Source organism: Stegodyphus dumicola, chromosome 4 (assembly GCF_044657685.1).
Source record: "Stegodyphus dumicola isolate Sdum_Otavi_A_Nest chromosome 4, ASM4465768v1".
Lineage (NCBI taxonomy): Eukaryota > Metazoa > Arthropoda > Arachnida > Araneae > Eresidae > Stegodyphus > Stegodyphus dumicola.
The window spans coordinates 206,122,989-206,138,524 of record NC_140771.1 but is presented as its reverse complement, the minus strand read 5'-3'; the positions used below and the strand labels follow the sequence as shown (position 1 = coordinate 206,138,524).

The window sequence follows — 15,536 nt, the reverse complement described above, 5'->3', positions numbered from 1 at the left end:
GGTTCTGAGAATTGTCTCTTTCGACGCCGAGTTCCGCATAGCCGAAACATTATGTGATTGGGACCTTAGTGTCGCTTTTGTTGATTTTCAGATAACAGACTTGGCCACGAAGGTCATCAGACAAGTGGCAGGGAAAGTTGTAGGATGATGATTATTCCCGTATCCGGTCAGAATTTCTCTTTTTGACAGACATTTGGGTTTTTTACACTGCAAAGCTGGTCTATACCTCGGACACCATCTTCAAAGTGGACTATGTTAGTGCTTTGCTCAATGTGGAAAAACTTCATGTGCAGCTCATTCATTTTCTTTTGCAATTTTCTTATAATGTTAGAGCAAAACCGTGTTATAGGAGGGCTACTTGTATTTAAATTATACATCATTAAAATTGCTTACAAAAAATTAGTTTAAAAAATCCAAAAATAATAATAAAAATAATAGGGGGGAATCCAAGATGTCAACTGTCTCAAAAAAGATGTCACTTTTTTCGACTGTCTGTTTTTCTGTAAATATGTTTTATAGCCGTGTTTTTTGTGTTCAACATTAAAGATTTTTTTTTATAGTAAAAGCACTTTCTTGGAATTATACAATTTAATTTTAATTTAAGCTAGCTTGATAACTCTATTATATGAGGAAATAGAAACTGGAAATTATAGTAAAGGCTGAAATCAAAAACTAGGTAAATTTACATAATAATTGTACATATTTTTGAAGAATAATTTTCCTCATGTATTCAGTTTCTTTCTTCAACAGGTTTCCTTTCCACTTTAGAATTTTTGGATTTAATTAAGGATTTCTCTTCTAAAATAATTTTTTTTTTTTTTAAAGTGTATTTAGAATGTATAGAAAAAGTGGCTAATTTTATTTCTTTAGTAATACTAACATTCAGAAGAAATATGAATATGAAAGATATATGATAAGGACCAGGTACAGAGCTGGTGTGGCAGAATTTTTACAATTTAGTGACACACCAAGCAACAAAATCTAGAAATGGCAAAACTTTTAGAATTTAGAGCGGACATTAGAAGCAGAATTTAGAAATGCACTAGGTAGCGTAAAGGACACACAGAGATTGCATCAGGAGGGAAAACGTCTAGTGCCAGCTCGGTGTATGATGCATTAAGACATACTAGATGAATCTTTTAACTTCTATGTTTCGAATAACGCATAACAATTCCTGTCTATAAAAATGCTTATAAGATTACAAGCATTTTTAATCTTTGTGTTTAGTGAAAAGTAGAAAAAATAAAGGGAAGATAATCCTTTGTTGCATACAAATAACCTAGAGAAGTCAAATGAAAATGTTTGTATTTTTCTACTTAAAATAACCTCAGTAATAATAATAAAAATTTTTTTTGCTCAAATTTCGTTTTAAATAATTGCTACAGTTTGTTCACTACAGTGGACAGCATGCATATACGTACATGCATACAAATCCCTTCCCAATGATTTACGGTCATTGCATTTGAAATCATTTCCTGCCTTCTTTGCAGTGATCATTACCATCTTCTAAATGATAAATCTACAACTGACATGTACATACAGATCCCCCCCCAAAATACCTTCATTTCGTCGATTGTGATTGAATTCATTTTGCTACAATTTTGTAACTTGTACCTATTGGATTCAAATGTCAAATGTTCTAGAAATTCCTTGACAAATATAAACATTTCCAGTGGTGTTTTGGCTTGATAAGCAGTACATTTGGGTTTCAATTCACTCTTTTCGGTAGATCTTTATCTACCCACTCCACAATTTTCTCAAACTGACATTTAAAATAAAATGTCTAAAATTACTAATTATGAATAAAAAAATGGCAGTATAAGAAAATGTAAGCAATATTATATAATGTTTACTCTGAGAAATTGTACTAACTTAGAAACAGAAGTAGCAGCCATTTTCGAAATAGCAATTCTTTACTTAGTGATGCTATATAGCCATCTATGATCGACAGTTGAAAGTTCTAATAATATAGAATGAATAAACACAGGAATGGAATCTGTTAAGGCATTTACAGAAGAATAAACAAATTTAAACTTTTGGCTACTAGAGTGGGCGTGATGCAAAAAAGGGATAAACATGTTAAGAAAAAGATTATAGTATCAGATGTAAAACATTAAAATATTATGTTTTCATTGTTCTTCCAGACATTCTCCAAAAAATAGGAAATACATCACAAACTTTCTGTAAAATACATTCAGTATGTGTTAACACCATGGAGATATTTTTTATTTTGCCACATATATCTGGAATTTTCTAGAATCGTGGATCTTTAAGTCTTGCCTTCAAATTCTTTTAAACTTTCCAAGCTGCAATGTCTAAAATTCTAAAGAAAAATTATCCTTACCAATACTGTAACAAAAGAAAACATTTTTAATAAATTACATAGCTAATTTTGCTTTTGCTAAGAGCTGTTTCATAAATTATGCTTTATAGCATTATACCTTGTTTATTTTTCAGATTCACTGTTTTGTAAATTGCGCTTTATACATATATTTTCTATACATTATACCTTGTTTATTTTTCAAACTCAAAATATTGTATAAGTTGACAAAATGAAACTATATTATGACAGCAAAAAAATAAAAATGTTTTATTTTAATGTTGTTTTTTTAAATATAATTTCAATATATTACCATTATTTTAATGAAATTTTTCAACGTTCCAAAGTTTTAAAAATATCTGTTGAAGAATTCCCAGATCTTGAACTTTCTTAAAATCGCTAAAATGTTGATAAGTCGTCAAATTCAAAATCATTTAATTAAAGCGAAAAGTTGTTTAAAGAGCTCTTCATTAGAAAAAATAGAATTCCGAAATGCTTATGTTTCACTTCTTGCTTAGAAACTCCAGTACTCCACCATTATTTATATTAGCAATGGGAGCAAATTATAACCCATCAACCCACTCAAAAGATAACCATATTTGTCTATGAATCACCAATTATATTCCTCCAAAATGATAATTCACACTTAAAATGACAAGCGCCTGGCCGCAGCCACCACCCCTGTTCTTATTGATTGCCGTTTATGATGTGAGGCTGAAAAGATTCCATTATCTGTTGTGCGAGTTATGTCAAGGGGAACTTATATTACTTTGGCCTTGGTTAAGTCCTGTGTTAATGTGAATTTGTGTAATGTAACAGAACATTTGCAATTAAAACAAACGTAACAGTAACAAACAAGCATAACAGTTGCCACTTTTTATTTAACTTGTTAAATGTCAATTGGAATCGATAAAACTTTATGATGCGTAAATACCGTTTGGCTTGGCATCTATATTCAGTGCAATTTGTAGCGCTACACTAATATTTAGGAAATACATTGCATAGTTTCATACAGCAGGAGACATTAAAAGATTTGCTTCTTCAGTAACGTCAACTAATAGTACTAATCTTACTGTGTAGAATAATCTTGTCTGCCGTGGTTTTTCATGAACCAGCGGTTTATTTTAAAGTGTTTTTAAAAGCGATATAAATGTAAAAGCTAGTTATTTCTTCATAAAAATGAACTCTTTGTTAACTAATAACCTTCCTTTTTATTAATTGTTAAACAGATTGTTTGGAATCCAAATTCTTCATAGTCAGATTAATTTTTTACTAATTCTAGGCATTAATTTCTCTTCATTTATGGTAAAAATTAGATAAAGTGATAAGATATTTTTAAAGCACTTATAACATTGTTTATTTGACTTTGTCAATTGGAGTTATGTTTTATGCATTATTGTTTTGTTTCTTAACTTTTATATCATATGAAAAGTGTTTATTGCCAAATGACTTCTATATTCATCTAATAATAAAACATATTGTTAAACAGTTATCGACTGCACATCGAATTGCACCTATTTTTCTAATACCATGTTTATTAGCAATGTGTTTCTGAAGCTGCTTTTTATTTTTATAACTTTTTCACAAATATAGCAAATTATTCTATCATCACCCATCACTTAAGCTGTTCAGCGCTAAAATGGCCTCAGGCTCAAACTTTTGCTGTGCGGAAAATTTTTTTCGCCACTACATGACATCACAAGTCGTGTCCAATAAGAGCTTGGGGTGGTGGCTGGGCCCAGGCACTTGTCTCAAAATGGCAGTCGTAAACACAGACAGATATTTCTGATGATTAAAATTATGGACATTCTGTTGATTTTGGCCCAAAATTCGATTCCAAAAAATTTAAGGACTTTTAAGGACCGTATGAACCCTGATATATATATACATATATTTATATACTTTTGGTGCGGCTGATTGCAACCAAAACAAGAGGTATTTATCTAAATGTTATAGCAGTCCTATATACAAAATTTCAATGTTCTGAGGCTACTCATTTTTGAGTTATGCGAGCTACGAACATACGTACATACTCACAGACGTCACGAAAAATTCTCTTCAGAATTCATTTTAGATCAGTTTTATAATTTTGTTTGGGGGAAAAAGTCCTTTATTATGTCGTTACGTACAGATGTCATGCAAACACAGCGTTAAATTTCATTCAATAGCGGTCAAAATGGATATATTTTTTTTAAATATGACAACCGAAATTTTTCAAGACTACAGTACTTCCTTTTTACTTCAGACAAGAAAGTATAAAGAACAATAATTCTTAACAAATGTGGAAAAGAAGAGTTTAATTAATTAGAAAGCATCAAAATTATTTTCTGTTTAAACATAACCAATCTTCTACTAATAAAAAGAAACATTTATAAAAAATTACTAACATTTCTCTATATTGGCATTAAAGTTGAACAGAATCGGATCTGATGAAGTACACAGTATAAGTTGGAACAATTTAAACTAACTAACCACAAACAAAAAAAGTGTCAAAAGGAAGTTTTTAGGGCATACAGTTTTACTTCATGTATGCAGAGTAGTAAAACTTACAGCTGCAGTTGGTCTCTCGGGCTCTTGCATTCCTGGTCTCCTAGGAGCATCAGTTGTCGAACCTCGAGCTCTTCCACGCGCTCGCCCACGAGCTCTACCAGTAGTTGCCTCATCACTCATACTTACGCCTGGAAAAAATTTGTTTAAATTATTATAAGTAAAATAAACCTTATGCTATTATACACATATTCACGGTAAAAAGCATAAACAAAAAAAAAAAAATTTTTGCAAAATTTTAGGATACTTTTTAAGAAGTTCAGAATAATAGATTTTTACAGCTGACTCTCTTCTCTAATATCTCAAGTTCAGCTATTTTTAAGAATCTAGATATCTAAAATTTTTCCAGTGGTCTGTCCCTTATATTTATGCTACTAGTATAACAGTAACATGCATCTATATATTAACCTTAAAAACAATAACACACATATTCTGCGATTTGGCACCTAAGAATAGAATTCTTTTGCCTATATTTCCAAGACATTTCACTAAAAAATAAAATTTATGTTAAAAAAATGTTTACCATAGTTACATTTTTTTTAAATACAGAATAAAAAGGACACTTTTAAAGCATTTTCCAGAAATTTTAGAAAACTCTAAAAGTAACCAACAAGAAAGTAACCACATGAAATGTATTTTTAGCACCCTGTTTAACTTCAATCGAAACGCCACTTATAAATATATTTTTTGTAAGAAATGTCCTAGAAGCTGAACAAACTCTGGTGAATTTTTTAGACGATAGCATACTGAAATAGGACCAAAAAATTTAGTTTTAAGAATTCATTTACTTGATGATGCATATAACAGGGTTACCACTGAAATAGGAAAATGAAATTCCCTGACTTTTCCAGGTGCGTTTTAAGAAAATTCCAGTCTATCTGCATAATGTACATTGGCTGTGCTAAGAGGTGGTGTATTTAATTATGGTACCACTTGATAACACAAAAATTTGCCAATTACATATATATATATATGGATATACTACTCTGATATGCGCCCTCAAGTCGCCAAACATTTCTGGCGAGAAACTTCCCGCAGCCATATTACTATCTAATTTTTTTGTCTACATTTCGAACTTTAAGCCTAAAATGTCTGCAAAAATGTGGTCTTTGCACATGCAAAAACTATGTTTTGAACACATGATAATTGAACACACGAACACACATAAATTAAAAAAAATAATCACTATAAAATACTAGCACATTTAATTATTACAGTTAAATACAATTTTTAACATAATAAATGCATAAAAATTATTAAAATGTTTATCACTATGATGTATTATGAAATATTATTGAAATAAAACTTCTTTATAGAATATTATGCTATAATATTCAGATATAATTTTAAAAAAGCAGTACAAATAAGAATTTTAAGTAAAAACTTTCAAAAATCCATTTTTTCAATTTTAGTATTTTTTACTTATTTATACCAATAAAAAGCATAAGAATTGTAAGAGAAAATTGTTTGTTTGAATTTTTCTATTAGTTCAAGTTTAAAATATCATTTTTTAAAAGAAGGAGATACAAATTTCCTTACAGCATATTAAAACCTAAAAAAATATCCAGACCTGAAAGCATGCAACAGCTTTAGAATTATTTAGAACATTAATTATGCTTGATAAACATGCTAAATTTTTAAAAATTAATCTCAGTTTCAAAAATAAAAATAGCTAAAAATTCTAATTTGTGAAATGAGGTGCTATCCCCAGCTTTTTCTTGAAAATTATACGCGCTGCATACTTCTCCGTATGTGGGCAAGGTGACAGCCAGCAATACGCCAAGGCAAGGGACAAAACCCATTTGGGTTGGTCTATTTCTTATAAGGTCCATGGATACATATCAAACAATGCTAAATTAACACAATAATTAAAAGTATATATGATATCTTTAAGAATCGAAAAATGAATTTTACTGATAGTGAAAAAATAACTTAAATATTGAACTTATAGAGAAGTCGAGAAATTGATAGTAAGTTTGAATAATTATTGGGTATGTGTCAGCTAAACGTTACTGTCGGCTTTGTGTCCTGTGGACTAAATGTGTTGACAGTTAAGAGTCCCGTAGCTAAATGTCTTGACGGCTAATTCTGTGTCGGCTAAATGACCTGTCGGTTAAGTGTCCGTGTCGGCTAAATGTCCTGTCGACTAAGTGTCCGTGTCGGTTAAATGTCCTGTCAGCTAAGTGTCCGCGACCGTCTATGTATACACGGCAGTGGAAAGGCTGGTACGGATGCCGTAGGCGTATCTTCAATTGATGCAATGCGTTCATATGCAGCAGTGGAAACCGGCCTCAATTCAATTGTTGTTGCTGAATGACACATTCTCTTAATATGAAATGTGTAAGTCAATTAATTGTTGCAAAAACCATATTTGGCATGATTTCATCCATACTACTTTCATTAACTGCTTTAGGTTTTCTGGTTTATTTCTGCCTTTGACATACAATAATGGCACTGCACTGCTTACTGTCAAAACAGATTTCAGAACATTCTAAACACCATAAAATTGAAAACATTTTAAAATGAATTTAGACTATTAAAATGCATTACTACTGGATACACGTGTCCAAAATGTCATACACCAAAGTCACAACAAATACAAATTTCTCCAAATTTTGAAAGCCTGCTTTTTTATTCTACTATCTAGTTTCCATCTTACACTTTTCTTCATAATTCTGGAAACTTTCAAAATTGATGCATTGGTGAAAACAGGATGGCAACTGCCAAAGAAGTCAAAAAACTTACCTCCTCAAGAGAACTTTTTCTTACATAGAGAGAAAGGATCAGCACAAGCAGTACTCGTATGTTGCGAGGTTCAGAGAACATTGCGAGTACAGGAGATGCTACTGATATTCTTTACACCTTTAATGAAACAGGGATTCCAATATCCTCACAGTGAAATAAAACCTCACAAATCTGGGACATTTTTAATTGACTTCTTGTTGCCTTTGGTTCCAACTAATGAAAGTACATAGCACAGTTTATCTGATTATAAGAAAGTAGTTTGAAAAAAGAGCTCCTTGGGGATCCCAAATCCATAACAAAACCATTTTATATAGAGAGCCCTGGCTTCACTACCACCTATGACCATCTTACTGTAGTTCTTCAATTTCATAACCAGAGTTTACCACTCCTTACTAATCTGAGAAAATAGTCAATTTAACTGCCTACCTAACAGCCTTGTCACTTCTACCTTATCTGCATAGAAGCTAATCACACATGGAAATAAATGCTATTATGCTTGTTGGGACACTCCAACTGCACACCAGCTCTTGCAACCATTCACTACAGGTGGTTTGTGTGTTTGTTGTAGGGATTGTAGATTTAACAAGTTACAATTTTATTTACCTGTCAAGGAAATAAGTAACTTCTGTACAATATTTCTCATTTAACCCCTATGCCTTTCAACATCATTTTTTCAATCAGCGCAATATATCAAAAGATCAACGCAACAATTAACACAGTATATCTAAACATAAGGGAATGTTCAAACCATGGTATAGCTGTCATAACTGTCATAGAACATATGCATGAATCATTAGCTTCATTCACACCTACAAAAAAGGATTTAAGCTGTCACCAATCAGGTAAAGCACAACTGCCAACCTTGGAATATGAAAAATTGGAACATTCTCACACATAAACAAAGGGTTTCTGCGACATTTTTGCCATTTCAGCAACACCATTTTAAAAAACTCCAAACTGATATAAATTCACTTTATAATGCACAATTCAAGTTACTGAACTATTTATAATACTTTTATAGAACAATATCAAAACTTAATTATATATTATTAAATTTTATATTCTTTGGCTAATTTCATTTTGTAGTATATTTCTAATGCTTTTATATTGAGAAAAGCCTGAGTAGGAAAAAAAAGCATTTTTAATCCAAGTACTTTTAACAGGGTTGCCACTCAAACAGGAGAATGAAATTCCCCGACTTTTTCAGGTTTTCCAGGTGTGTTTTAAGAAAATTCCAGTCTATCCGCATAATGCTCGTTGGCTGTAAATTAACTATGGTATTACTCGGAAACACGAAAATTTACCAATTACATATTTTATTTAAATAAATACAGTACAAAGTCCATAATCTGGACGTCCATTATCCCGAATGATCTATAATCTGAACCTCAAAGCCACAAACTTACACATGCACAAACTTACATCCACGTGTGCTTCCGACAGTGAAGAAAGTGACAGAGAGGTTATTGAAAACGAAAAAATTTCGATTGACAATTTAGTCTGTATTCTCGACACGGCAATTACAGGACTTGAACAGTGAAACTTTGTAACTGAACAAGAAATTATGTCTGTTTATAGAATTAAAGAGAAAGTATTAGCACATAAAACGAAGCAACTTAAATAACTTACATTGAAAGAAAGTAAACAAATAGATATTAAGCTGCTTTTTTTTTTTTTTTTTTTGTAAATTTTGATACCTTTTAGATCATAATTGCTCTTATTTCATAAATTACGGTTTCATATTTTTAATTGTATAATTCCTGCATGCCATCTTACCAGATTTAAACTGATGATCTATAATCCGGAAAAACCCCTAATCCAGAATTGTCGAAGTCCCGAAGAGTCCGGATTTCAGACTTTGTACTGTATATATAAATCCCCAAAGCAATACCATTATAACTATAATAGGAGTTGATTTCTCCACTGAAGATTGAGTTTAGAATCTGCCCAATGTGGATTAAAAAAAGTCTTTTTTTGCAGACATTTTGCAGCTAAACGAAAAAAACGAAATCTATTTAATAATATTTTTAAATAAATTCAGGAATTTTATATTTATTTAGCAGCATACATAAGGAAAAAACATGTGCATTAAATTTCGTGATGGTATGTCATCATACTGCTAATTCCATAATTTTCAATTTACAGAACTAGTTTACAATGAGAAAAAAAAAAAAAAAAAAAAAATGAGAATAAATAACTAAATAAAGGAAAACGCATCTTTTCTTCCTGGGGTTTTCATGGCCATGTGGCATATTTATCATTGAGCAGAACACGTCGCAAATTAATAAAGATTAATGAATCTGGGATGTTTTTCATTCTAATTCTGAACAGACTGCGTTAAATTTCCATTCTTCCCTTAGGTTGGTAGACAACAGAACAACTTTTAGTCGTATTCAAGCTAGCTTGGTATGTGACCAAAAAAAAAAAAAAAAAAAGTCAGTTGCTTGCTTTGCGGAGAACTGTAACAGTTTCAATATTCGAGATTTTGCGGAGAAAGAGGAGAACCCCCAACTTCCGTACTGTATAATGCATGGGCCAAAAAAAGGGGAGGGGATTTATTTTGACTATTCGATTACTTTCACTTTATTTATGCCATTCCGAATATTATTCCTTAGAAAACTAATCTGTGTCAAAACACACGAATTTTTTAAGTTTACTTCAGCAGTTACTGCAAATATATTATTATAAACAGTCATACGTATGCTCATAATATAAGCATACCGATCATAATAAATGCGAATATGAACTGACCACGCGGAACAAAAATGTAAATTATTAAAATCTTAATAGAAATTCAAACGTGTAGTATTGGGTAGGAGCAAAAGAATACGGGTTGAATCTTCTGATGATCGCGATTTTTTGGCGACCAACCCTGCTACAGTAACCTGCTTTTTTTTTTTTGACGCCATTTAGTTTTAATGAAATAAAGTTTTTCCCCCTCTCAACATTTTTTTCAACAATCTGCTCGCCGAATTACGCTTATGCTAGAACTTTTATGGAACAAAAGCGCTTAATTATGTCGAAGATTGGTGCGAAATTGGGAGAAAGTATAGAATTGCCCACTTCTTGCTGCGTTTTTAAGAATTGCATATACACTGTATCCATGTACATGTCAACTTATTTTCACTTAAAAAAAAATCCCAGAATTGCACAAAAATGGCATTGCGCACACAATTGACTTTATCCATGTACACATCGACTATTTTCACTTAAAAAGTCAAAGAAAATTGACAAAAATCCAATTCTTCTAACTCTTATAAAAAGTGCCAAACAAACAAGTGGGCGATTCTGCACTTTAGCAGCGAAATTGTTCCTAGCTGCTTACTAGCTAAAATCCCGATTGGAATTGTCAAGAAAATGTCAAATTACATGTCTCATGATCTCTCATTTCTCTGAGACAAAATAATCTGTGATTCGAACTGCGTACTTCTCAGATTATTGCTAAAGTCCTAGCTAGTAACCTTTATAGCCTTACCAAAATGTCGCCAAACTACCTGTTATCATATTCCAACGATTAGTCGAATACGGAATATACCAGAATTTTCTACCGCTTTCATAATTCTGACCAATAGAACGACATGCACCTGTCTATACACCAAAGGTTATGTTAATGCAGAGATAGGGGCGAAAAGCTATTTCTAGAAGTATGATTTACCATCTGACGTTCCATATAAGGAAGAAAAAGTTTTTATTTAGTTTCGGCTTTGGTACGGGGAAAAAAATTTGCATTCGTTAAAAAAAAAAGCACTAAAAGCAAAAAATAAGTACTAAAAATAAAAAACAAGTACTTTAGAGAAAAAGTAAGCACCTATAAGGGCTTTTATATTTTATTTTCAAATATAAGGACTTTTAAAGCACATGTAAGGACTGCTACGAACCCTGGTACCTCTGATTTAAGGAAATGATTTGGTAAAAGTTTATAATTAGGTGCCCCTTGTTTACTGGCGACTCTTTTTTACGCCAAGATCGGCACCAGGAAGGCACAATTTCAAGATGGCCGCTACACAATACCAAAATAAGAAGTCAAAGAATTGCACAAGATCTGTGTCCATGTACACATCGATCTGTTTTTACTTTAAAAAAATCCTAGAATTGCACAAACTAGGCATTGTGCACTGCCTTAAATATGTTCATGTACACATCCATCTATTTTCATTTAAATAAAATCGGGGAGCTAAAACAAATTTAAAACTATCGTGGTAACCAGAAGTGATGTTTCATCGCCAAAATTTTTAAAAAATTGTTGCCAATCGAAGGGGCACCCAATTCTACACTAGAGCCAATGATTTTTTTTTTTTTTTTTTTTTTTTATAAATTCTGATTTCTATCCTTCAGATGAGGGTTTTACATTCTTTTAAGGATTTAAAAGGAGAGAATATTCTTTACAAATTATTGGTTTGAAGTTAAAGTGAATTCGTATATTTTATGCTAATAATTTTTATTCAAATGACAATTTCATTTTATTAACATATCGGATATAACAAACCAAACTTACGGTAACTTGAAGTTCGTTACAGTGGTGTTCAATTGTAATCTGTAAAAGAATAAGAATAAAAATTATAAGTGTATAATTTAAGAAATAAGCAATGAATATTTATGACAAGCAGTAGCTTAAAAATTAAAGCATTTAAATTTTGTAAAGTAGTAAGTAATTTCATAATTTAAAAAAGATTTTTAGTTCTTGTGTTTCTTTTCTGGCTAAAGTGCAGAATTGCCTACTTCTTTGTTTGGCGCTTTTTACAAGAGTAAGAAGAGTTGGATTTTTGTCAATTTTCTTTGACTTTTTAAGTGAGAATAGGTCGATGTGTACATGGATAATGTGAAGGCAGTGCACAATGCCATTTTTGTGCAATTCTGGGATGTTTTATGTGAAAATAGGTCGATGTGCACACGGATACAGAGTTAGTGAAATTCTTTAAAACACGTCAAGCAGTGGGTGATTTTGCACTTTGCCCTCTTTTCTTTTTAAGGAAATATATAGGGGTAGTGCATTCTCAAGGTATATCATTTGAAATAATTGAGCTCAAAGAAAAATAAATGGGATCCTAATCACTTTCCTTTTTTAATTAAGAGTACTGTTGAAACTTTTAAACTGAAATCAGGAAATACTATTAACTAGCCAAAACAAAATATGTGTATCTTGCAAAATTACTTAAGCCACTTTGAAATCGGTTCTGATAGAATAGAAAAAGAAATGTGTTAGTTTTCTAAAGCAATAACCCTTAAACAATATCCTCGCTATACGAGTGTACAAGAAAACTTAAAATTCTATTTGAACAATTTTTTCAGTTTACAAAGTTAAGGGAGTTGTAAATGCAAATAAAAGCATGTGTGGGATTGAGAAGTGTGTAAGGTATCATTTAATTCCCTTTGAAAAAAAAAAAAAAAAAAGAATCTGCCTTTTATTTTACATACTTGATTCAAAGCACTTTTTCTGTTGCATTCACTGAGACATACATGAACAAGTGAGCACCAGCAACAAATATTTGTTTCTAAATATCCACCCACCATCATTTTCCATATTCAAAATTTTATATAATTAAATTTAGCTAATTAGCTTCATAATTACAGTCAAAACTCATAATTACAGTCAAAACAACTCTTTTACAGTTCTCCTTCCACACTAAAACCAAAATGGCACATTAAATTTAAAGTGAAAAAATCTTAAACATAGCATGCTAACAAAATTTGGCGAACTTCCAAAGTATATCAAGCACCAAAGAATTAACTCACTAACATTGCAAATCAATTCAAGACATCATTTTGCAAAACTCTTGGCTTTCCAGAAATGTCAAATAAAAATTAAATATTCCTTTTATGTACTGAAAAAAAGATACGGATTAGATTACATACTTCCTCAATAGTTCATTAAGTACGCTTAGCGGAGAAAATAACCAGATAGAAATTGTCCAAGGTTTTTTTTTTTAATGGCAGCGCGAAAACTTCCTAAAAGAATGTCAAATAGAATAAACTATTGATCCACGAACAAAAAATTAAGACTGATTTATGTTTTAAAAAAAAATTGAGACATGCAGAGAATTTGGTTGAGGCTAAAAAGCTATCTATTTTTCACCACACCCCGTTCTTTTTTAATTTACAATAAAACAAAACAATAGTAATTACATTGGTATTTAACAGGTGGATGCAGATTTTAAGTGATACTGGTTTTGTAACAAACAACAGAGTCGCCAAAATATTCTTCGGAATCACCAATCAAGCCTTAATTAGAAATTAATTAACTCCACTGAATAATCAGTAATGAATAAACTCAACAGCATTAAAAGAAAATTAAAATGGTTCATTCAAGAAACGCATATTTTCAATAAAACCAAAGTTCAATGCAGACCGAAATTGCTATTGGAATGTCCAGCTTTGATGAAAGTAATTATCCGAAATTGAGAATGACAAAAAAATTTCACAAAGTTAACAGAAAACATACCTAATATACCGAAAAACAAGACTGCGCTTTCAATCCAAAGGAATTCTATAACTGAATAAATCAAAAATAATTTTAAATTCTTCATAATGGCAACATAAAACACGTGCATAAAAAAAAAGAACAAACACATTACATTTAGCACGTGAAAACTAATATATAAATGTATATTTAACTATTTTATAAGCTTCATAATAATTATTTTAATGTTATTTACTATAATAACTCAGGAACTTATACATACCTAATTTCAAAGACCAAAAAAAAAAAAACACCAACACAAACTATAACGCGCGATTCTTAACTGAACTATCCTAACACAATTGAGTCTGGCGTGGACGAAGAAGTTGAATTCTTTTGTGACTTAGAAGGCTCTATGATAGTACTGCATAAAAGTTTTAAAAAATTTCACAGATTTAAAAATGAAGAAATTAGAATTGTTTTTAAGGGATAATGTAAAAAGTTCTACGATTGAATTTGATCACATAAATTAAACAGAACTGTATAAGCGTTGGCAGTATCAGAGCTAAAACAAAACAAAAAAAGAAAAAAAGAAAAAGAAGATTCAGAGCTAAATACTTAGGGCAACTTAAAAATTCTAAGAAAGCCGGTAAAATGAAGGAACAAATAAAATTAGGAGAAATAGTTTTGGTTGGGAATGAAAATATCAAACGGATTGATTGGCAGCTAGGAATAATAATTAAGCTGTATCCAGGGGAGAATGGAGATGTTCGTGTTGTTCAAGTAAAAACAAGAAACGGTTACACAGTAAGACATTTAATATTTTCTTGTTTCCTCAGTACGTTTTCATTTAAGATCATCTTTCTCACATTTGAAAATTTCAGTAACATATTGCTTGAACATCTGCTTCTGTTTTGTCCAAACTAAGGCTCCTCTACTAAGCTTTAGAGGAGTCTTAGTCCAAACACATGAATCATTCTGTTGAACACAAATAGATTCAGAGTCTCTAGCAATCAAGCAAACAACCCACAACAGAATTATTAAGGTTGCCTTACATGTAAAATATGCATTTCAATTTAGGAATTCATAATTAAATGATATATTTTTTAGCCTGCTACTAGTCATTCAAATTATACATAAATTATTGGAATATATCTTCAGATTGTGCTGCAAGTTATTCCTGTTCATGAAAACTATAAATAACCGAATTGCTATTCTGAGATCTGTTTAAAAATATGTAGATATTTTTAAGTAACCAAAAAGTGTATAAACCTGACCGAATTAAACCTAATAAACCTGGCATAAACTGCAATTTTTTGTATGAATCAGGCAGACTTTTCTCTTGAATGATAAACTGTAAAAAATATATATATATATGAAATGTAATTTCTCATACATTATTTGTTTTGTGTAGCCGGGGCAACAGGAATGAGACAAATTTTGGAATATAAAGTGGTAGGTTTATTTTAGCATCCATCTCACAAGCGTTCTTTTCGTACCTTGAGCAGAAGCCCTATTTATACATAT

At 31.1% G+C, this 15,536-nt stretch overlaps 1 protein-coding gene across 1 annotated transcript in view; it reads right to left on the bottom strand.

Moving 5' to 3' along the window:
* aub (piwi like RNA-mediated gene silencing protein aubergine) overlaps positions 1-14,311 on the bottom strand; it is a 138,475-nt gene extending 124,164 nt beyond the window's left edge. Inside the window, exons 1-2 of the mRNA XM_085815918.1 lie at positions 14,293-14,311; positions 4,871-4,998 (exon numbers count right to left, since the gene is read on the bottom strand). Of these exons, the coding sequence (XP_085672044.1) occupies positions 4,871-4,990 (120 nt within the window). The 5' untranslated portion in view covers positions 4,991-4,998; positions 14,293-14,311. The remainder of the gene's footprint in view (positions 1-4,870; positions 4,999-14,292) is intronic.
* Positions 14,312-15,536: the final 1,225 nt, after the last annotated feature.